General features: G+C 25.1%; 1 protein-coding gene across 6 annotated transcripts in view; it reads right to left on the minus strand.

The window, feature by feature from the left end:
* The window catches only part of LOC136081661 (uncharacterized), a 180,240-nt gene that overhangs the window by 149,182 nt on the left and 7,147 nt on the right, over nucleotides 1–23,911 (minus strand). For 2 of the 6 annotated variants that reach the window (XM_065799292.1, XM_065799291.1), the window contains exons 1-2: nucleotides 10,835–10,922; nucleotides 10,621–10,691 (exon numbers count right to left, since the gene is read on the minus strand). In XM_065799292.1, coding sequence (XP_065655364.1) covers nucleotides 10,621–10,630 — 10 coding nt within the window. In that variant the 5' untranslated portion in view covers nucleotides 10,631–10,691; nucleotides 10,835–10,922. Of the gene's footprint in view, nucleotides 1–10,620; nucleotides 10,692–10,763; nucleotides 10,923–18,703; nucleotides 18,842–23,911 lie in introns of those variants that run through there. The other 4 variants (XM_065799297.1, XM_065799293.1, XM_065799290.1 and 1 more) reach the window with 4 other exon arrangements.

The raw sequence follows: 23,911 nt of genomic DNA on the forward strand, positions 1-23,911 counted from the left end.
TCAAAGTTAATTATTAATTAAAGTTCAAATCACGTTTTTAATTACAATCGTAATTAAAAACATGATTTAAATGAACCAAACATTTTAGTTTGTTCAGTTTTATGTTAATTGAGTTAATTTTTTTTTTTAGTTAAGAGCAGCTGTAAAACAGTGGTTAGAGTTCTGGCTCAGAACCCAGAGGTCCGAGATTTAATATATATATACATACATACATACATATATATATATATATATATATATATATATATATATATATATATATATATATATATATATATATATATATATATATATATATATATATAATATATGTATATATAATATATGTATATATAATATATGTATACATATATATACATATATATACATACATATACATATATATATATACATATATATATATATATATATATATATGTATATATATATGTATATATTAGGGCTGTTCATGTGAATACAGGAAAAAAAAAATTTTCTCGGATTTGAATGCATAGTTGTTTATTTTGTGCCATTTGACATAGTAATTGACTGTGGAAAAAATCTTTCCAATCAGATAATGTTTAGGGGGTGCTCAATGACCATAAAGTTTTACGAAAAACGTCAAAAACGTGTAAAAAGTTCCAAAGTTCCAAAAATTTCTAGAACCTGGTTAGTTAGATTTTTTCCACTGAAATATTGTCTGATTGCATGCTATATAGATTAATTAAAGTGCAGCAGATTAACTGTCATCAGGGCACCAGACTAAAAAATGTCTGCTAGTGTTTAAAACAACTGTGTTTATATCATTTTGTTAAAATTTGTATTCATAATTTTAATACTATTATTTAACTCAATTTAGAATTTGTTCAAACAGAATAAAAAGGTTTTCAAGTATAAATATTATTTTTATTTGGAATTTCAGTTTGACAACAAATGTATTAATATTTTGATAGTACCTAACCTTAGTAACCTATTACAGAAAACTAGCATGGTAGTCTGGTAGTGTATTGTTTGTTATTAAGTGCAGATAATAATTTCTAATTTGAAAATATTTATTTAATTTCTTTAGTAATAATTATTATAATATATTGCTGCAGCTGCATAAACCAACAACTGAATGATAAGTTTGTATAATATGGTATTGAGTTTTGATTTTCTCATAATATTTCAGTTATCATTGAAATGGCAGCATCATCTCGTGTTGCTATCTCTACACGACTTCAAACCAAAATCTTTTTAATTGGACAACCAGAGCCAAATCTTCCAGATAAAGTTCTTCCCTTAACATCTGATGTTTTAAAAACATTTTTTTATCATCTTAATTCAACCAAAAAGTCAGTGCCTGAAAGTCTTAAAACTGATTATTATTTGGAATAAAGCCCGTATTCCGACAGCATTTCATCCGAATGTAGTCTTAAAGTTGAAAACTTTAGTCCAGGAATTTAAATTAATAAAAATAAATCCAGATTGTCAGATTCTCAGAAATCGAGAGAGAAATCATTTACAGACACCATTGGCCTACTTTTTGACATAGCCCACAAGGATGCTGAAACCATGATCAGAATTGAAGAAGATAAAGAATTTTTATTGGATCAGAGATGTCAGAGAAAAATGGTGATGTTTGGAGAGGACAAAGAACTTTCAAAATTAGAAGAAAGAAATGAAGCAAGGAAACAAGCAGAGAGAATGAAAGCTAAAAGAAGAGCAAAGACAATCTGGTGCGAGTGCAATAGTTCCTGTTATTGAACCTTTACATGACGAAAGTTATAGTGATGACAACGATAACGATGCTGTTGATAATGACAAAATGGTTGATAGAGATTTTGAGATAGAAATCCCTGTTTATTACAGACAACAAGTCAGTAAAGCAAGTTCTTCAGGGTCAGCTGAATCAAGTTTAGCAAGTACTCCAAAACGACAATGTATCTTAGATACAATTCTTGACTCGCCTGATGTTTCATCAACATTAGACAGAATTAATCTATCTGACACAAAATTTACTATACTAGCAGCAGCAATTGCAAGGGCTGGTGGACAGAACCTCGATGATAGATCATTGTCACGTTCTACAGTCCGTAGAAAACGAACCTATCAGCGATCAAATATTGAAGCCACTGTTCGAACTGAATTCTGCGATTTGGACAAACCACCATTAATCGTCCACTGGGATGGCAAACTGATGATAGATCGTACAAATTCTGCAGCCCCTAAAGCAAATGTTGACCGGCTATCTGTAGGTGTGACAGGTCACAATGTTGACAAAATACTTGGAATAGCAAAACTATCAGCTGGAACTGGAGAAGCCCAAGCAAAAGCAGTTATTCATCTGCTTAATTTCTGGGACATAATTGGTGACGTTATTGGAATGAGTTTTGATTTTGGAAAAATTCTGATATAACAAAAACCGCAGAACTTTAGTCGTATTGCAGTATTTTATTTCATTAATTTCTCTGCTAATAAACCAGTCTAAAGTGGATGTGGATTGTAATTTGTATTCAGAATTTAATATTTAGAGATAATTAAAACTGATCAAATCTGAAAAATCTAATTAACCGGGTTTTAGAAATTTGTGGAACTTTGTTACTCTTTCCATGTTTTTCACATTTTTCGTAAAACTTTATGGTCATTGAGCACCCCCTAAACATTATCTGATTGGAAAGATTTTTTGCACAGTTATTTACTATGTCAAATGGCACAAAATAAACAACTATGCAATCAAACCTGAAAAAAAAATTTTTTTTGGACAGCCCTAGTATATATCAGGGTGTTAGCTAGCCCAATAGTGCCGCATATAACGCGGAATTCCCAATGGGCCTAAAATTCCCAAAAGTCAATAACCTTTTTTTTTTTAGTGTTTTTCTGAGGTTTTTAGGACCTTTTCTAGAAAATTGGCAACATTTTCCAGAAAAACAACAATAAAAATTCCCAATACGGCAGAAACGCAGTATAAAATTTATTTCTGGCTAACGCCCTGTATATATATATATAAATATACATATATATGTATATATATAAATATACATATATATATGTATATATATAAATATACCTATATATATATATATGTATATATATAAATATACATATATATATATATATATATATATAAATATATATAAATATAAATATATATATATATATGTATAAATATATATATACATATATATATATATATGTATATATATAAATATACATATATATATATCAGGCCTTGTTACGAGATTTCGCTGTGTAGCGAAATCTCGTTGCATCGTTTGAAGTTAAATTGCGTCACTAGCGTCTTTTCAAGTACGCATTGTAATTAAAGTTATTTTATTAACGCGTTAAAAATCATACAAACAGTTTGTTTTTTTCTCACTATAACAAAAGTTACAAATAAAATCTAAGTTCTTATTTAAAAAATCATTTATATTATTTTTTTCAAATATGAACTAAATTTTATTTTCAAAAAAATATTTTTTCTTAAAACGTAAAATAATGTTTGTTTATTTTCTTATGATTTTACAGTTGGTTTTTGGTTATTTTATTAAATGTTAATAAATTTTTTCTTATTTAATTTGTGAACTCTTTTTAATAACGTTTAAAACGATAAAGGGTTGTTTTTTTTATTTATTTATCATTTGCCAATAACATAATTTATCATCACGATCATAAATTATTTTTATAAATTATATATATAATATATATGTATACATATTTATAAATTATATATATAATATATATGTATACATATATATACATACATATACATATATATATATACATATATATATATATGTATATATATATATGCATATATATATCAGGGTGTTAGCTAGCCCAATAGTGCCGCATATAACGCGGAATTCCCAATGGGCTTAAAATTCCCAAAAGTCAATAACCTTTTTTTTTTTAGTGTTTTTCTAAGGTTTTTAGGACCTTTTCTAGAAAATTGGCAACATTTTCCAGAAGAACAACAATAAAAATTCCCAATACGGCAAAAACGCAGTATAAAATTTATTTCTGGCTAACGCCCTGTATATATATATATAAATATACATATATATATGTATATATATAAATATACATATATATATGTATATATATAAATATACATATATATATGTATATATATAAATATACATATATATATATATATGTATAAATATATATGTATATATACATATATATATGTATATATACATATATATATGTATATATACCAGGCCTTGTTACCAGATTTCGCTGCGTAGCGAAAACGCGTAACGCATTTTTAAGTAACTCAACTCAGCAAATATATTTTGCATCGTTAGACGTTATATTGCGTCACAAGCGTCTTTACAAGTACCGCATTGTAATTAAAGTTATTTTATTAACGCTTTAAAAATCATACAAAGAGTTGTTTTTTTTTCACTATAACAAAAGTTACAAATAAAATCAAAGTTCTTATTAAAAAAAATCATTTTTATTATTTTTTTTAAATATAAACTAAATTTTATTTTGAAAAAAATATTTTTTTCATGAAACGTAAAATATTTGTTTATTTTCTTATGATTTTACATTTGGTTTTTGGTTATTTTATCAATTGTTAATAAATTTTTCTTATTTAATTTGTGAACTCTTTTTAATAATGTTTTTAAACAATAGAGTTTTTTTTTGTTATTTATCAGTTACCGATAACATATTCGTGATCATAATTTATTTTCATAAATTAAATGAACGTCATTAAAACTTCACGTTATTTATTACAATAAACAAAATATGTTATTAATAAAATTTTTACATCAAAATAAATCGTGTATTTTTTAAACTATTATGACTAAAAATAATTTTTATATTTAAAAGGAATTTATATATTTAATTCCTTAAGATAAAACTTAAACACTTTTTTTTTTTTAACTAATTTTTAATAAAAAAAAAAAAAAAATGAAACAAACTGTTTCTTTAACAAAAAAATCTATTAGTTTACAATTGCGGTTAAATGCTTTTACTTACGACTTTTTTTCTTTTGAATAAACGTCACGTTAACGATAATCAAAAGATAATTTAAATATTCTAAAAGATATAAGTTTTTGCGTAGCGCAAAACTGCTGAGCGCGTAGGCAAATCGCCTTTTTGCAACATAACGCGAGCTGCGTAACGCTTCTTAACAAGGCCTGATATACATATATATATGTATATATATGTATATACATGTATATATACATATATATATATGTATATATACATATATATATGTATATATACATATATACATGTATATATACATATATATGTATATATACATATATATACATATATATGTATATATACATATATATATGTATAAATACATGTATATATATATAATGCATATATATGTATATATATATAACGCATAGAGCAATTTACGTACGGCTTAAGCAGGCTTGGCCAGAAAGATGTGCAATTTCAAGTCTTTCTACACAAATAATACACTACACAAATAATACCACACAAATAATACTTTCTTTTGACAATTGAACCACAGTTTTCAACAAGCGCTATGAAAAAATTGGTTTAATAATAATAACTTTGACACGTTTATCTTTACAAATATTTTTATATCAGCTTTTAAATAAAGTAACTAATGATTTTAATAAACTCTTAGAAATTTATTAAAAAGTCTCTTTTATAAACTTTATATAAGAATCATTAAAGTTAATTCACTCGTAAGTAAAAAGTAGAAAAATTTTGTTAAGAAGAGAAAAAAAAAAAACTTTTTTGAAAGCTGTTTGAATTAAATAACTTTGATCCTTACTTATGTTTACTTTAATAAAAAGTCTCTTTAATAAACTTTATATAAGAATCATTAAAGTTAATTTGCTCGAAAAGTTGAAAAATTTTGCTGAGAAGAAAAAAAAAGACAAACTTTTTCGAAAGCCTTATTGAAATAAAGTAACTAACGACTGTTAATGATTTTTTTATAAAAATATTTATTAAAAAAATATATTTTTTTATATTTATATAAGTATGTATTTTTTTATTGTAAGTGTTTTTAAATAAAAAAAACTATTATATTATTTTTTAAATAAACGTTTTAATTTTTTTTTTATTTGCTTTTGTTACTGCGAAGAATTGTTGAGAATGTTTTTTTAACTTTTAAATGTGCGCATTTATTTAAGAATCATAAAGTAAGTTAATAGTTTTATAAGTTTATAGTATTACTTTATATAAAATGGGTATCGCACAATATTATATAATAAAAACATTAGTAAAGATAAACAATTCAAAGTTATTTATTTTAAACATCTTATTGTTGCAGTTTATTTTTTATTTTAGTTAAGTTTAAATTTTATTTTTTTAAATTTAAATTTTATTTTTTTAAGTTTAGTTTTGGTTAAGTTATTTTATTTTATCTTTCGTTATTTTTTTTACGAAGATTTATTTGCTTCATTAAGTTTTTTTTAAGTTTCTTTATAGTAAAGATAACTTTTTTAGCACATTCTAAAAGTGCAAACATATTTTTAAAACATATCAAGCCGCAGTCAAGTTTTAAAATCAAATAGCATTTGGGTGATCATATTATGACGTTAAATCGCACATCTTCCTGGCAAAGCCTGCTTAAGAGATTATACGTAAGCAGTAAGCAACTTTGGTTAAGTGACTTTTTATCATTATTTAACTTTTAAAATATTCAACAAGCGGTAAGATAAAAGAATTAATTTTTTTTTAAAACACATTAACTTTGAATGGCATTTATAACTCTAACCCTAATGTAAAAAACTTTATTACAAAAGTTTGAATGACAATTATGTTTGATATAAGTGCTGTTTACTATCAAAAAGAACTCAAATAAAATTAAACTTTATTTTTATTTTGTTTTTATTTTATTGTAATGGTTGATTTTTTAAGCTTGAAGCAAAGATCATTTAAACATAATTTAATTTTAATAAAAAATATGATTTAATTTAAAACTAATTTAATAAAAATATATAATTTTATTCTGATTAAAAAAAAAATAATTTAATTTTGATTTAAAAAATATATTTACTTTAATATATTTTTTTAAATCAAGCATTAACTTTAATTTTAAGTTTATTAAAAATGAAGTTAATGCTTGGGTTTAACTTAACTGTTAAATTTATTCTAAAATAATACTAAATATTATTCAATATTAAAATTTTATTTGTTTTTAAATAAAAAAACTCTTTTTTACCGCAATGTTTTTTCAGTTTTCCTTCCTAAATAAATTTTTTTTTTACTCAAAATTAAGTTTCAACCAAACGACTGCATCAAAAATTTGCACAAAACATAAGTTAAACAAGTTAAATCACAGCGACTATTTTTTAATAAACAATTATAGCAATATAATTTTTATAATAAATTAATAAACTTTTAATAGAGTAAAAAAAATAACAGAAAAAACTCCAGAATTTACTTCCTTCACATTTGTCTTAATAAAGCTTCTAACTGATGGCTTTCGTAATTATCTTTTTCTTAATATAAATCCAGTTGAACTAAAAGTTTAAAATAATATCTGGAATTCCAGATGTGTCCAGAAAAAGATTATCCCTGATAAAATAATGATTATTATTAAAACTTTAATATAATTTTGCTTTATTTGAGACCCAAGATGACATACTTTTTAAAAACTACTTTTTTGATAAAATAAGAGACCTGTTTGATGTTAAAGGGTCTTATTTTTTGTCTTGATTTTGAACACATCTAAAAATATCTTTTATTGAAATTTTTTTTAAATCCAGTATTATTTTATTATATAGATCACTTTTAGGGGGTGTCAGCAGACAATTTCATAAAAAGTTGTATTTAGCGTCACCCTAATATATATATATATATAGTTCTATAGTTTGTTGCATTTAGGAAGCACGGAAGAAAAAAAATGATTCTTACGCCAACACATATGTCACTTTTAACTACTTTTGACTTTCGTCCAACATTTGCGTGTTGGACGAAAGTCAAAACCATTAATTTGATTACAAATAGATTGTTTTTTTTATAAAACCACAAAAACGCAAATTTAATTGACCAGAATGTTTTTAAAAACATTCTAAATGTTTTTAACAATATAAACAATGTTTTTATTTTTATTTTTTTTAATAAAATGTTTTTATTTTTAATTTTTTAATAAAATGTTTTTTTTTTTTTTTTTTACTGTAAATCATGCTACTTACTGTAAATCATGCTAATCTTGTGTTGCTACGCTGAATATCTTATAGCCTGACTCGCAAGGGAGTGTTGCTACATCGACTGACAAGTAGCCTGACTCGCAAGGGAGTGCTGCTATATCGACTGACAAATAGCCTGACTCGCAACAGAGTGCTGCTACATCTACTATCTTTTAGCCTGACCAGCAAGGAAGTTCTGCAACATCGACTGAGGGTTTGGTTGGGGCAGGCAGTCTATCAATAAATAAATAAAAAATTCCGGTCTTGCATTTTAATTTTAACTTTTTGTCAACAAAATATGGAAAAAATCTCGGACAACATATAAGAGTTCTATATCTATATCTATATCTATATCTATATATATATATATATATATATATATATATATATATATATATATATATATATATATATATATATATCTATATCTATATCTATATCTATATCTATATCTATATCTATATCTATATATATATATATATATATATATATATATATATATATATATATATATATATATATATATATATATATATATATATATATATATATTATATATATATATATATATATATATATATATATATATATATATATATATATATATATATATATATATATATATATATATATATATATATATATATATATATATATATATATATATATATATATATATATATAGATATAGATAAATAGATATATAGATATATATATAGATATATATATATATATATATATAGATATATATATATATATATATATAGATATATATATATATATATATATATATATATATATATATATATATATATATATATATATATATATATATATATATATATATATATATATATATATATATATATATAGATAGATAGATACATATAGAACCCTTAGATGTTGTCCGAAAGTTTTTTCCATATTTTGTTGACAAAAAGTAAAAATTAAAATTCAAGACCGGAATTTTTTTTTTTTAATAATGATAGACTGCCTGCCCCAACCAAACCCTCAGTCGATGTAGCAGCACTCCCTTGCGGGTCAGGCTATTTGTCAGTCGATGTAGCAGCACTCCCTTGCGAGTCAGGCTATTTGTCAGTCGATGTAGCAGCACTCCCTTGCGAGTCAGGCTATTTGTCAGTCGATGTAGCAGCACTCCCTTGCGAGTCAGGCTATAAGATAGTCGATGTAGCAACACTCCGCGCATGATTTACAGTAAAAAAAATAAAAATAAAAACATTTTATTAAAAAAAATGAAAATAAAAACATTTTATTAAAAAACAAAAAATAAAAACATTGTTTATATTAATAAAAACATTCAAAATGTTTTAAAAACATTCTGGTCAATTAAATTAGCGTTTTTGTGGTTTTTTTAAAAAACGATTAATTTGTAATTAAATTAATGGTTTTTACTTTCGTCCAACACGGAAATGTTGGACGAAAGTTAAAAGTAATTAAAAGTGACGTCTATGTTGGCGTAGGAATCACTTTTTTCCTTCCGCTCTGCCCACCGACAAAAAAATATAGATCTATATATATATATATAGATATATATATATATAGATATATATATATATAGATATATATATATATATATATATATATATAGATATAGATATATATATAGATATATATATATATATATATATATATATATATATATATATATATATATATATATATATATATATATATATATATATAGATATATATATATATATATATATATATATTATATATAGAACTCTTATATGTTGTCCGAGATTTTTTCCATATTATATATATATATATATATATATATATATATATATATATATATATATATATATATATATATATATATATATATATATATATATATATATATATATATATATATATATATATATATATATATACATTTAAACATATAATAATAATAATAATAATAATAATAATGATAATAATAACAATGACAAAAATAATATAGATAATATGAAGTAGGTTTTTTTGTACATATATATATATACATATAAAAAGTCTAAAAAGTCTCCACGGACGAGATAATACAGTGTAATAAACAAAATAAATTAATTAAGGCAGCTTCACTGAATATATATATATATATATATATATATATATATATACAAATAAAAAGTACTTTATACTTATGATGGTATTTTTGTAAATATCATTACTAATATTATTTTCATTATTATTATTACTTTTGTTATTGTAGCTGTTGTTATTATTATTATTATTATTATGCTATTATTATTATTATTTTTACGAGTGATGCACGTGTAAAATCGTTTAAACAACTTCATTTTTGTGCTTTGAATGTCTTCTTGATTATATTTGGGGATGTCTAGAAATTTATTGGCCGAAATTTTGCTAATGATGGAAATATTAAAAATATCATACTTTAATTTATTATTCATTTTGTCACAACTACCTTATTATAAAATTTATTCATGTTTAAAATAAAAGATTCTATTACATTTTTGATACGCATGATACTTAGTATACTACCGACCTGTTATCATTTTTCCGATGCCAGTTTATTTAAATGATTTTCCTCCATTTAATAATTGTCGGCCAGTATACCTGCATACATAAATAGATGCATTAAAGCATTATATAGACTTTTAATATCCAATATAACAACGAAATTCATACATTAAACGAATTATACGTTAGATAAAAGTAGATTTTCTTCCATTAAAATGTAATTCAAGATGGCGGCTTACCTCCTTGCGTAGGAGACTGATATGTTCCTTTAGAAATGACGTAATTTAAACTTAGGAACAACTTCAAACTGATGCTTTTTTAAAAACAATGATATTTGCTAAATTTCGATCTGGAAACTAAGTAGTTTTAAAAGATTATATTTTACTAAGTATTGCAGATATCTACAGAGGATTTTACAAGTAATTGTTTTTGACAAAATCAAATAAAGTTTAAATTTGCTATCGGTCATCAATCATAATCATATATTATTTATACTTTTAAAAATTATTCTATGAATGTTTACTAATGATAAAGCTATAAATCTTAAGTAAACACCAATAAAAAGGATCACACCAGCTGCTTGTTCGCCACACAAATCAGGTTTAGGATTATCATGATCATTCTGCTACCGGTAACACGGAAACCAGTACAACTTGCCCCATATTCTGCTGCCTTGTACGATTCAGTTTCTAAGTTAAACCTAGAAATAGTAAACTCTGACTCAAAATACCTTTTCGGTTGAGTTATAATCAAAGATGATGTCTCGATATGATTTGCATCCGACTACTATTTTGTAGCAAACCTTCTAGACAAAGCCTTTTTGGGTAATCAGAAAAATTGCGTTGACCAGTCTATCATTCTTTCTTTATTTATTAGCCTGGCGTATTTGTAAACATCTAACACAGGTTATGCCTGTGTAACATTGTTTCCTACCTAGGATGATGAATGCTTGGTCTTCCTAATTCTTCTCTTTTGTGAATGCTTGTGCCTCCTTGATAGTGGTTATGCAACTTTTTCTGTTATCTCCTAATGATGGTACATATATAAAACTCAGTTTAATGGATCTGATGACAATTATTAAAAAGCTTTCCCAAACTCTGTGATATCTCTCAGAAAGGTTTTATCTGTTAACTGTTGTAAAACATTATATTATTAACAGTGCCATGCTGAGCATGGATGGTGTCCCTGCTAAGTCCTTTTCGTTGCATTATCAAACCCACATAAAAAGCCTTTTGTTACAACATTGAGTTATGCATTGAGCTATGCAACTACATAGCTCATTGTTTGGGGAGCCAAGCAATATTTATAATTGAGCCACGTTTTCTAATAGCTTAATTCATAACTAAAGTACCTAAAAACATTTAAAAAAGTATCTAAAACATTAAAAAAAAATTACTACTATCTTACTATATAAGTAATTAATCAATAATTATTAATAATAACTATAATAATAATTATTAATATTATTGTTATTATTATTGTTATTATTATTGTTATTATTGTTATTATTATTATTGTTATTATTGTTATAATTATTATTATTATTATTATTATTATTATTATATATATATATATATATTGCCGTTTAAATATTGCTACAATACCAAAATGTATAAATGAATATTTACATGGCAGGGGCAAAAAGAAGAAACAACGGTAGCCTTATCAGTAAGCCCCGTAGTTTACGTAGTATTTTTACATTACAAGCAGATATTTTATAAGATAAATTTTTTATAATACGGTTAAAGATTAATTGAAATATATTTTTTTAATTTAATTAACAAAAGCCAAAAAACAAAAAAACACGCAAAAAAATATGACACAACCTAATAAAAGACAATAAAATCCTCAAGATGCACTAAAAACAAAATTGAGTTTAAGAGTTGATTCGAAAAAAAAAGTTATAAAAAGAACCATTTGTTAAAGTAATTAATCAATAATTATTAATAGGATTAAGAATTATTTTTACACTGTTTAAGTTAATAATAACAAGAACAGAAAAAAGCGAACCAGGCGGTTTGTTTACGTAAGGGGAAAAAAACAAAAACGAATAAGTAAATAAAAAAGCCAAAAAATGATATAAAATAAGATAAAAATAAAAAAAAAAAGCAAAAAAAAACATATGTATAAAAAATACATATAAACATAAAAAGTAAAAAAATAATAGTTAAGTAAATGAATAAAAGAGAACAAGATTATCTAAGATATTCAGAAATAACTTCATTCATTGTCAATAGTAAGAGGTTTTTGTATTAGTTTTATTTTAAAAATATGAAAAGAAGTTTCGATGTCGTTATTAAGTTTAGAATTCCATAATTTGGGTCCTTTCTTTGCAATAGAGAACTTGGTGGCCGTATAATAGGTTTTGGGTTGAATGTAGTTCTGATTTGAAAATCTAGTAGAGCAAAAATTTATAATGTTAAAAAAAGTATTAAATATTACAGGTTTCATTTTATTATCAATTTTGTACATAAAAGTAAGTATCAGATAAGCATTTAGTTGATAAACGTTGAGTATATTTAGTTTATTAAATAAACCTTTTGAGGGCGTTAAACTATTTACGTTTGAAATATTTCGTACAGCATGTTTTTGTCTACTCAGTAGTTTTTTTATTTTGGTTGCGTTAGTGCTGCACCAAGCAATATTCCTATAATTAAGGTAGCTCTGAATAAAAGAAAAGTATATGTTTTTTAAATAGTTTTGGTTTAAAAATTTTTAGTTTTATAAAGTAAGACAATACATTTTGATATTTTGTTTTCTATTGTACTTATGTACTCGCGCCATGAAAGATTTTCGTCAAGAAATACTCCTAAGAACGTGCACGGGTGCTCTCTTTTTATATCAGAATCATCAATAAATAGATAGAGAAGTTTTAATGGAATTTTTTTTTTGTGGAGTCTATGAAAAAGAGTATATTTGGTTTTACTTATATTTAAGGATAGTTTATTCGACTTGGATCATTCAGTTAAACTTCATCAGTTGAATTTTTTTTCTTACTATATTCGTCAGAGTTATTTTCTCTTTGTAAAGACTAATATAAACTTGATTGTTTCATTTTCGGATCTTTGTACTTATGGCTATTATTCTTTAATTCATTAAGACTCAAATGGCCACATGCTTGGCTTTGGCATATACATTAGCATCAATTCACCTATTTGTCTTGAAAATTAGGTATGAATTTGCTGACCATTCTTTCATGTACTTCTGCTTTTCCTCTTCACTGAATCATCTTTCTTTTTGTTCTCTCATTCTCCTAATCATTCTCCTAATCTAATCATTCATATTCTAATCATTCTTCTGCTCTCAAGACTGCACTCTTTTAGATTCTATTTCTGATCGAATTGACTGAGCTCTCTTTCTTTATCTATCAGCCAATATTATTGTTATTGGTGACTTTATTATTCATTACACTGTGTGGCTTGGCTCAAGCACCGCTTACTTGTATTATCTCAATATATATCTCTTACTCGGATAGTTAACTTAGTGACTTGTTTTCCAGACAACCCTAATCACTTATATTCACTCCTTGATTTATGTCTTGTCTCTTACCCTAGCTTGTGTTTAGTTTCTCCTTGTTCTTTATTATGGTAGACCATACTATAATCTCATTAAATATTGTATTTTGTACTTCTTATACTGACTTTATTATCGCACTATCTTTATTAGCTTAAAGCTGACTAGAGTTCTTTTCATGATTTTCTTCGTGATGGTCTTTGGAAAATGTCTTTAGTTTCTCTATTGATAATTTCGTCACATGCATAATCAACTGGATCAGGCAGATATGAAAGTTTTTACTTCTTTTCATTTGTTTCAATTCAAGCTTCATTCTACTCCATGGTTTTCACTTTTCTTGTGCAACTGCTACTCCTAATTGTAATCATTTATTTATTTTTTTTATTAAAGAACAACTCTCTTTAAAACAAACTTTTTTTATTATTGCAAGAAATCGATGTAATATTAACAAAGGTAGGTTTAACATTCTACCTCTTATACATAGGTCTGATCTTATTGCCACTCTCAAGGATAACTAAGCAATACTATTTATAAAGAAGCTTTCCTCTAATTTGCTTCTTGAACTTAATGGTCACACTCTTATTATCATTCCAGAGAATCAGGTTAATACATTATTAGACATCCAAATTACTTCAGTTTCCGTTACTAAAATTATTACTCCCTTAAACTCATCTATGCATATGATCCGGATAACATTCCTGCCATAGGTTTAACAACTGTTAACCAAAACTCATTTTGGTACTCTCTAAACTATAAAATAAAGCTTATCTAATTCTCTTTTTCCAGCTCGCTAGAAAATGCTATATGTGGTTTATAATAAAAAGCTTTAAAGAACACTCTAATCACTCCATCAGCCGAATAGTCTCTATTATACAAACATCCAAATAGTCGCTATCATTAAAAAGGTCTTCGAGTCTTTAATAACCAAACTTCTAATATCTCATTTCATCTTCAGCCTCACAACGCTCTGACAATCAATATAGACTTTAATCTTCTTGTTTCTCAGCTGATTTTTTAACTGTTATGGCAGATTCTATTGGCGTTAGATGGAGGCGGTGAGGCAAGTTCTTGATCTTGCAGTGGCTAGTTTTGCTTGAGTTTTAACTCAAACAAAATTTAGCAATTTAAATGCAAATATTTATTGCAATATTACTGATATTCTTAAATTAATGAATGTCAACACTCTCACCCAGTCCTCTAATTTATATCTTCTCGGATTACCATTCACTGTTAACCTCTCGTAGAAATCATATATACAATCTATTGGAAAGTTAGCATCTGCAGATGTTGCCTCTTTATTATGCTTTCTATTTCCTTATTCTAGATTCTATTCTTTATCTCTATAAATCTTTTATTCGTTTCTGAAATGGAATACTGTCATTATTTCATATTTATACTATTCAGGGTTGTCCCGAGGGGAGGGGGTCCTGAACTCCCTAAGAGACTAATCAGTCTGCAAATTGGACACTACAGTCGACAATATTGGATCAGTTGTTAGCATTTGGCAAATGTTAGCAAGGGAGGACCTTTTTTTGTCATTTTTACAGATTTTATTTATATTGGTTCTTCAAAAGGTGGCTTTTTTAATCTAGGCAAGGTCCAAAAACGTATTATAAACGCTGTTAAACCCAGAGGCGTAGAAAGAATTTTTTGGTGTTTGAGATAGGTAACTTCCAGACATGGAGAAAACTCCAAACATTTATATGTTTATACTTATGTCAAATAATGAGGGTTTGCAAAAAATTGCGATGATTGGAAGCTGGGAACAAAAAAGCCCCAAAATTTTTGCCCCCCCCCCTGCCCCAAACGTGAGAGCAACAAGTTGATGAAGTATTTTTTGTACTATTCTTAACTAGAGTTATATTCATCAATAAATTTTAGATTTCATTTTGAAATATTTTAGCGTTCAAAAATTATGACCATATAAAGTTTAAACCCCCCTCAATTTGAGGGGGTTGCAAATTTTATATGGTCATATTTTTTGAACGCTAAAATATTTCAAAATGAAATCTAAAATTTATCGATGAATATAAGTCTAGTTAAGAATAGTACAAAAAATACTTCATCAACTTGTTGCTCTCACGTTTGGGGCAGGGGGGCAAAAATTTTGGGGCTTTTTTGTTCCCAGCTTCCAATCATCGCAATTTTTTGCAAACCCTCATTATTTGACATAAGTATAAACATATAAATGTTTGGAGTTTTCTCCATGTCTGGAAGTTACCTATCTCAAACACCAAAAAATTCTTTCTACGCCTCTGGTTAAACCTGCTCTATCTGCCAAAGTTGGGCAACTATCCCTTGTCGTAAGAGTGCATCTGTTGTTTTTTTTCCACAAATACAATCATGGTCGCTGCTCAAACGAGTTATTATTTCATTAAACTAAACTTACTTTCCTTAAACTCGTCAATCAGCAAAGACGCATTTTTTTACTTTATTTATCTCTTCGTGCTTAAAAACCTTTTTTTATATACATATATATATATATATATATATATATATATATATATATATATATATATATATATATATATATATATATATGTATATATATATATGTATATATATATATATGTATATATATGTATATATATATATATATATATATATATATATATATGTATATGTATATATATCTATATATATATATACATATATATGTGTATATATATATATATATATATATATATATATATATATATATATATATATATATATATATATATATATATATATATATATATATATATATATATATATATATAAGTCTGGAAAAACTAGTTAAGCATCAAAAAAGTGCACAACAAGGTAAAGGGAAAAATTCATCTCTAGCTGAATATTCCAAAATTTGCCAAGGAAATTTCCAGTGGAATGGTTGCAATACCTTAAAAATAGAAACAAATAGTTTTAATAGGAAAGTTAGGGAAGCGTTGGAAATACAACACAACGAAAGTACCTTTCGCGACAATGGTCTTAACCGGAATGATGGCGATTATGTGACGACGTCATTTTGGAAATCCATGCTCAAATTCTTACGTCAAAAAAAACTCTCTCAAAAAGAAGCTCTCACAAAGAACATTGTTTTGTAAATTTAGACGGTTTTGTATAATATTATTTTTATAACGGTTTTTAATATACTTGATAACGAGGGTATCAATATTCCCTACAATCGTAAAAATAAATATATTTTTACGATTCGTAAAAATAAATATATTTTTACGATTCGTAAAAATAAATATATTTTTAAGAAATAGAAATTAATCCGTAAGAAATAGTAATTAATCCAGTTTTTTTTAAATATATATATATATATATATATATATATATATATATATATATATATATATATATATATATATATATATATATATATATATATATATATATATATATATATATATATATATTTGTTCTTTTTATTACAATCTGAATAAAACTCGTGTTACATGTTAAAATAAATCGTTAAAATATATTATATAAATACTAAAATATATATATATTTTTTAATATAAAGAACGCGGAGACTCGCAGAAGACTACTAGGTCTTGTCATCGAGAACCGCTAGAACGTTAAATACAATAAAATAAAGTTACAAGATAAAAACTCTTGACTTGACAAAATATAAATATCGTTAGTGGTCAAATATATTCAAAACTAAAATATAAAGCTATTTTATGAAGCCATCAAAACCAAGCATTCAAAAATAAAGAAATATGTCATCAATTTTAAAAATTATTTCTTTTAGTTTTTTTCTAAATACTGGATAACTCCATTCATGAGATAAATCAAAATTTTTTTAAGACTATTTTGTTCCATAAAAATGCTCCACGGAATGGAATGCAGGATTGGCCGATATTTGTTTTACATTTTGGTTGTCGTATAAAATTATTATTTCGGAGTATATATTTGTTTTCTTCTTTACATGAATATAAATCACTAAAAGAAACTGGACATACATTAATTTTACATTTAAACATAAAACAAAGAACGTTGAAAATATTAACCTCATAAATATTAAGAATGTTCATGTTAAATAAAAGAGGCTTTGCATGAGTAAAACGATCTTTTAAATTTATAAGACGTGCTACATGCTTCTGTTGACAATGGAGAGGTTTTAACTTACTTTTGTGCGTACTCCCCCACGCGACATTGCCATAACTAATATGACAGTGTATCAAAGAGTAATATAACTTAATTAAAATATGTCTCATTAAAATACTTCTTGATTTATAAAGAATTCCAATACTTTTGTATATATATATATATATATATATATATATATATATATATATATATATATATATATATATATATATATATATATATATATATATATATATATATATATATATATATTTATATATATATATATATTTTTTTTTCGTTTTCAAGTTCAACAGTATATTTTATGGAGGGGTTTTGTGCATTTAAAGTTTTTAGGAACAGTTCTTTCAAAGTCATAAGTTATGATTCATAACTTTTTATCAAATTTTAAGGTTATATACAACATATATAATTTAAATATTAAAAAAATTTAAAAATATACCAGATCTAAGATTTTAACAGTTTAACTAGTATAAAAAATTTTAAAAAAAGACCTGAGCATAACTAGCATCAGCTTCTTTATCTTCAATTTTTAGTATTGTGGCGATGCTTGTATTGTTTGGATCAGCCATATGTATAGAAGATACCAAAAAATGATTGCATATAAATTGAACCAGATATAATAAAATAAACTAAATAGATAAAATAAAAGGAGAGCTTTTGTTTTCAATAACAGATACTCTAACTACCATAATATCTAGTCAAATAAATTTTACTTCCAAAATTTTTAACTTATTCCAACAAAACTAAAAAGGATAATTAATAAAATTGAATTGCAAATACAAAAATAAAAAAAAATGCTATTTAATTCAAGTGCATGTTATCAATTTTTTAAATTGGTAACATGATTTATTTATAATGAACTTTTTAAAAAAAATTTTTTAACAACTACTCGTTATTATAAAACGCATTTTATAAGTAGTTATTTAAAAAATAGTTTAAAATTCATTATATTATTATTATAAATTTAAAAAATTGATAAAGGGCACTTTCATGTGATAATTATTTTTTTAATTTAATAATATGTAAAGAAGCACATAGAATCAAAGTTGCACATTACGTGTTTGAAAATAAGCTCTTCACACAAACGCACACACACATAAACACACAAACACACATATAATATACATTTATTTAACTGTATGTATGTGTGTGTATGCATTGCCCCCAAAAATATTTTTATCAAAAGTAGACTTAAAAATTTTTTTCAGAAACTGGTTATTTCTTATTAACTTAACTTATGTCTCTCTCCATATCTCAGATAAAAAAAAAATTAACTTAGAAACATTTTTTGTTTCAGAATCAAAAATTTAATAACTACAGTTATTACATAATTAATTATAATAATTCCCAACTTCCTGTGAAATAATTTTTCTATAATTTGAATTTTTTGATGTTTAGACATTCTTCCAGATGAACCTACTGATGGTGAAACATGCTGTCGAAGACAACTAAAAATTAGATAAGTGTTTTTACTAAATTATTATTGCTCTGTTCTTTAAGAATATTGAGCACTCTATTTGTAGAATACACTAACATAATATATATATATATATATATATATATATATATATATATATATATATATATATATTTATATATATTTATTTATTTATTTTGTTATTTTGCTTTGGCATGGGGCTGCAATCTTTTCATTCATTATTCTTCGTTTTTTTCTTCCTTTTTTTAAAGTGAGTAAATGCTCACATAAATATGCTTTGGTAGATATATATATATAAATATAACCAAGAAATTAAACTTAGAAATAATATCAAATAAGAAATAAATTAACAACGAGTAAACTAAGTAAAAGTCTAATACTTTATTTTGATATAGATAAAAATAAATGCTCGAAAGAGATTTGTATATTTTGCAAAATAATAATATCAAGAAGATGAACATCTAGTAGAATTTTTATTTATTTTACATTACACTTACATTTCTTGATTTTAAACTTATCGCTTGGATTCATAAGTTTTATAATTGCTTTTCTAGATAAAAAAAAAAAGGAACTAAAAATAACTAAAAATGAGGAAGCTTTTGATAAAAAACTGTTCAAAAAATATTTGAAGGTTTATTGGTTGCAGATATGCCTACATAACAACTTCGTCTTATAGATATGTTTTTGTTTATGAAATAATTATATTTTTGCATACAATATAAAAACACAAAAATAATAAAATGATATTTTTAAAACAATTGCACATCAAGATCGATGCTGATGCATTGGCTAAATGGTTGATGCATTGGCAGACTGATGCTGATGCATATATATGTATATACGTATATATATATATATATATATATATATATATATATATATATATATATATATATATATATATGTATATATATATATATATGTATATATATATATATATATATATATATATATATATATATATATATATATATATAAGTTTATCAGCAAAAAAAAACTTTCTTATTAAATGCTCTTGATAAAAATTTATAATTTGTGATAAGATCATTATATTTTCTTGGAGTACCTTGAATACTAGTCAAAATATTTTGACAAGTATTCAAGGTACTCCAAGAAAACTTTACCATTCCAGAAATTGAGGGAGTCACTCAATAGCCTTTAGAGGCTATAATTTGTAAAAGTTTTATATAATAGACTGGATTGCACATTTAACGTATTTATTTAGTGCAAATAATATTTTAAAACTGAAAATATGGGGGTAAAAATCTTAGGTAGCTTTCCTCAAAAATCCATGTAATATGAAATTTTAATATTTAAAATGCCTCTGTTATAATGCTATTAATTTGTTTATATCTTAGTTTATTGATAATATGATTAAATTTCATAATTAGATTATATTTAGTTATCTTTGTCTAACTTTTACTTTTGAAAATAATTTTATTTATATGAATGTCGCGGATATGAATGGTAGACAATAGAATAGTAATCAACCAAAAATTTTCTTAATTCTAAGAAATACATTATTTCCAAGAATAACCGGTAACTTCAACGCGTGAGGAAGTTTCCATACCGCAAATTTAGGTGGCGTCTCGTAGTCCGCAAAATTTACTGATGACCTCAAAATAAAAGAAAAAAGAAAGAAAAAAAAAAGAATAAAAGAAATATTAAATCTTATCATAACAATAATTGTTTTAACATTATTAAACTTGAAGAAAATCTATGGTTGTATAATAAATCTTTTTTCTGTGTTTCACCGAGGTTTACCTTTTTCTGTGTTTCACCGAGGTTTACACCGATTTTTGTTTTTTAACTTTTAAATTCGTTTATTCTAAACCTTGAAACTTGTGTTCAACCAACCGAAAACATTATTTCACCTAAAATATCATACTTCAGTATAAAAATATTTAACCTTCTTTCTTTGCGGTAAAAAAGAAAATATCTAGTTAAAGAACATATTTTTTATGGTACAATACCGGTATCCCTTGGTACGGTAAACAACAAAACATAGACGGTATTTGTTGTAACGGTAAATAACGGAACAGCTATTCAGTTGAAGGAAAAAATCTTTAATTAGCATGGTTTCTAAATGCGAAAGATGTGCTCGTAGCTTTACAACATTTAAGGGACTAAATACGATATAAAACTGCAGTAAAGTTGTTCAATTGTTCTGTGTAAAATTATTCAACTAATGCACCCTACTTACCCAAAATAAATATTTTTGAATCTATTATAGATCTCACTTCTCAATTATGTCAAAACTGTATACGATAAGATAGCATTTTATCATAAAAACGTTTTTAAAGTGCCATTAGGAAAAGGTGGTAAAATGTTTATAGAAGAATTGACCTTTTGGCTAAAACAATTTAATAATCAAACAAAATTGAATGGAATAGTCATGAAATGCTTTATGATAATTCCTTCTCTAATGCTACAAAAGCCCACAACACAATCCAAAGCCAAAGAGCATGCAGAATGTTTATTGAGACGAATTACGTTATGGAGGAATAGCAACTTTGGTGATTTAATGCGGGAAACTAGATATATTCAGAGCAAAACTAACACCTCAAAAAAGAAAAGGATATTTGAGTATATCTCAAGGATATCTCACACACGTTCAATATTCTTAGCTGTATACGTGGTTTGAGGGTGCCCTGAGCAAGGATCATCTTCGAGACTCTCTCTACCATCTTTAAATAAAGTAGCCCGCTTGGCAACTGTACTATGTTTTGAGGCTTGGTCACCATGAAGTAAAACCAATTCATTGGTTATGGCTTGTGCTGAAACTCCAAGTAGAGCACGGGTTTTAATATATGTTCGATATTCAAATTTTTCCATTTTAAAATTTTTTCTTCTAAACGTATGTAATAAAATTTAAATAACTTTTTAATAAACATTCAAAATATTTCAACAAGTACTTAAAATGTTCATAATTAAACACAGTTTAAAATGATATATAAATATTTAATTACTTTCTGTCTCATTGTATATATATACATATACGTACATATATGAATAAACACACACACACACACACACACACACACACACACACACACACACACACACACACACACACACACACACACACACACACACACACACACACACACACACACACACACACACACACACACACACACACACACACACACACACACATATATATATATATATATATATATATATATATATATACATATGTATATATATATATATATATATATATATATATATATATATATATATATATATATATATATATATATATATATATATATATATATGTGTGTGTGTGTGTGTGTGTGTGATATAAAAAGGCTGTTTGATTAAATTATTATTTCTTAAGTCGTATTTACTTTTATCTTTTAAGGAATATAAATTATGGAAAAAAGAAGAGATACGTTAGTTTTACATTTGTATATAAAACAAAGTATGTTTTATATACATAATAATGAATAAAAAATATTCAGCGGATAAATATTAGGAATTTTTATTTCAAATAAGAGAGGCTTGGCATGAGCAAATCTATCTTTAAAATTGATTAGACGAGCAACATGATTTGCTGACAATAAAGTGATAACAATTTATATTTATTGGTATTACACCAGGAAAGGTGAACGGACGTGCTTTATTTGTAATAAAGCACGTCCGTTTTCTAACGCGTGGTGAACGGACGTGCTTTATTACAAATAAGAAGTTTATTAAAAGTTCGTGTAAAAATAAAATTTAATAAAAATATTAATTGCAAACATTATAAATGTCCAATCAACCGAGTTTAATCTATATAAAGCTGATCAAGATAAATTAATAAAATCACTAATCAAAACAATCGACGAGTTGAAAAATTGCAATTTACTGTTAACCGGCAGACTAAATGTTCTAGAGAAAGCTAAAGTTGTACCTTCCACGTCTATATTGTGGGCTAGTGTTGTTAATGGTCGCCACCGAAAAGGTCAACCGAACAACTTCATTTAATGAACGCTGTTGTCGCTGAGGCAAAAGAAAGAGAAAAAACGGGAAAGTAACGTTGTAGTGTTTGGTATCGAAGCCTCTAAAGAAGCAGATTTATCAAGTGCTAGAGAAGAAGATAAAAATTCTATTCTCCACATGATGAACTCTATTAATGCAAAGATCAAAATTAAACAAATAATAAAATTAAAATCAAAATCCGACAAAGAAACACTTTTTGTTATTGTTCTTAACAACCGAAATGACAGAAATTGTATTCTAAAAGCTGTAAAACGTTTAAAAAATTCAACCG

This window comes from Hydra vulgaris, chromosome 06 (assembly GCF_038396675.1).
Source record: "Hydra vulgaris chromosome 06, alternate assembly HydraT2T_AEP".
NCBI lineage: Eukaryota > Metazoa > Cnidaria > Hydrozoa > Anthoathecata > Hydridae > Hydra > Hydra vulgaris.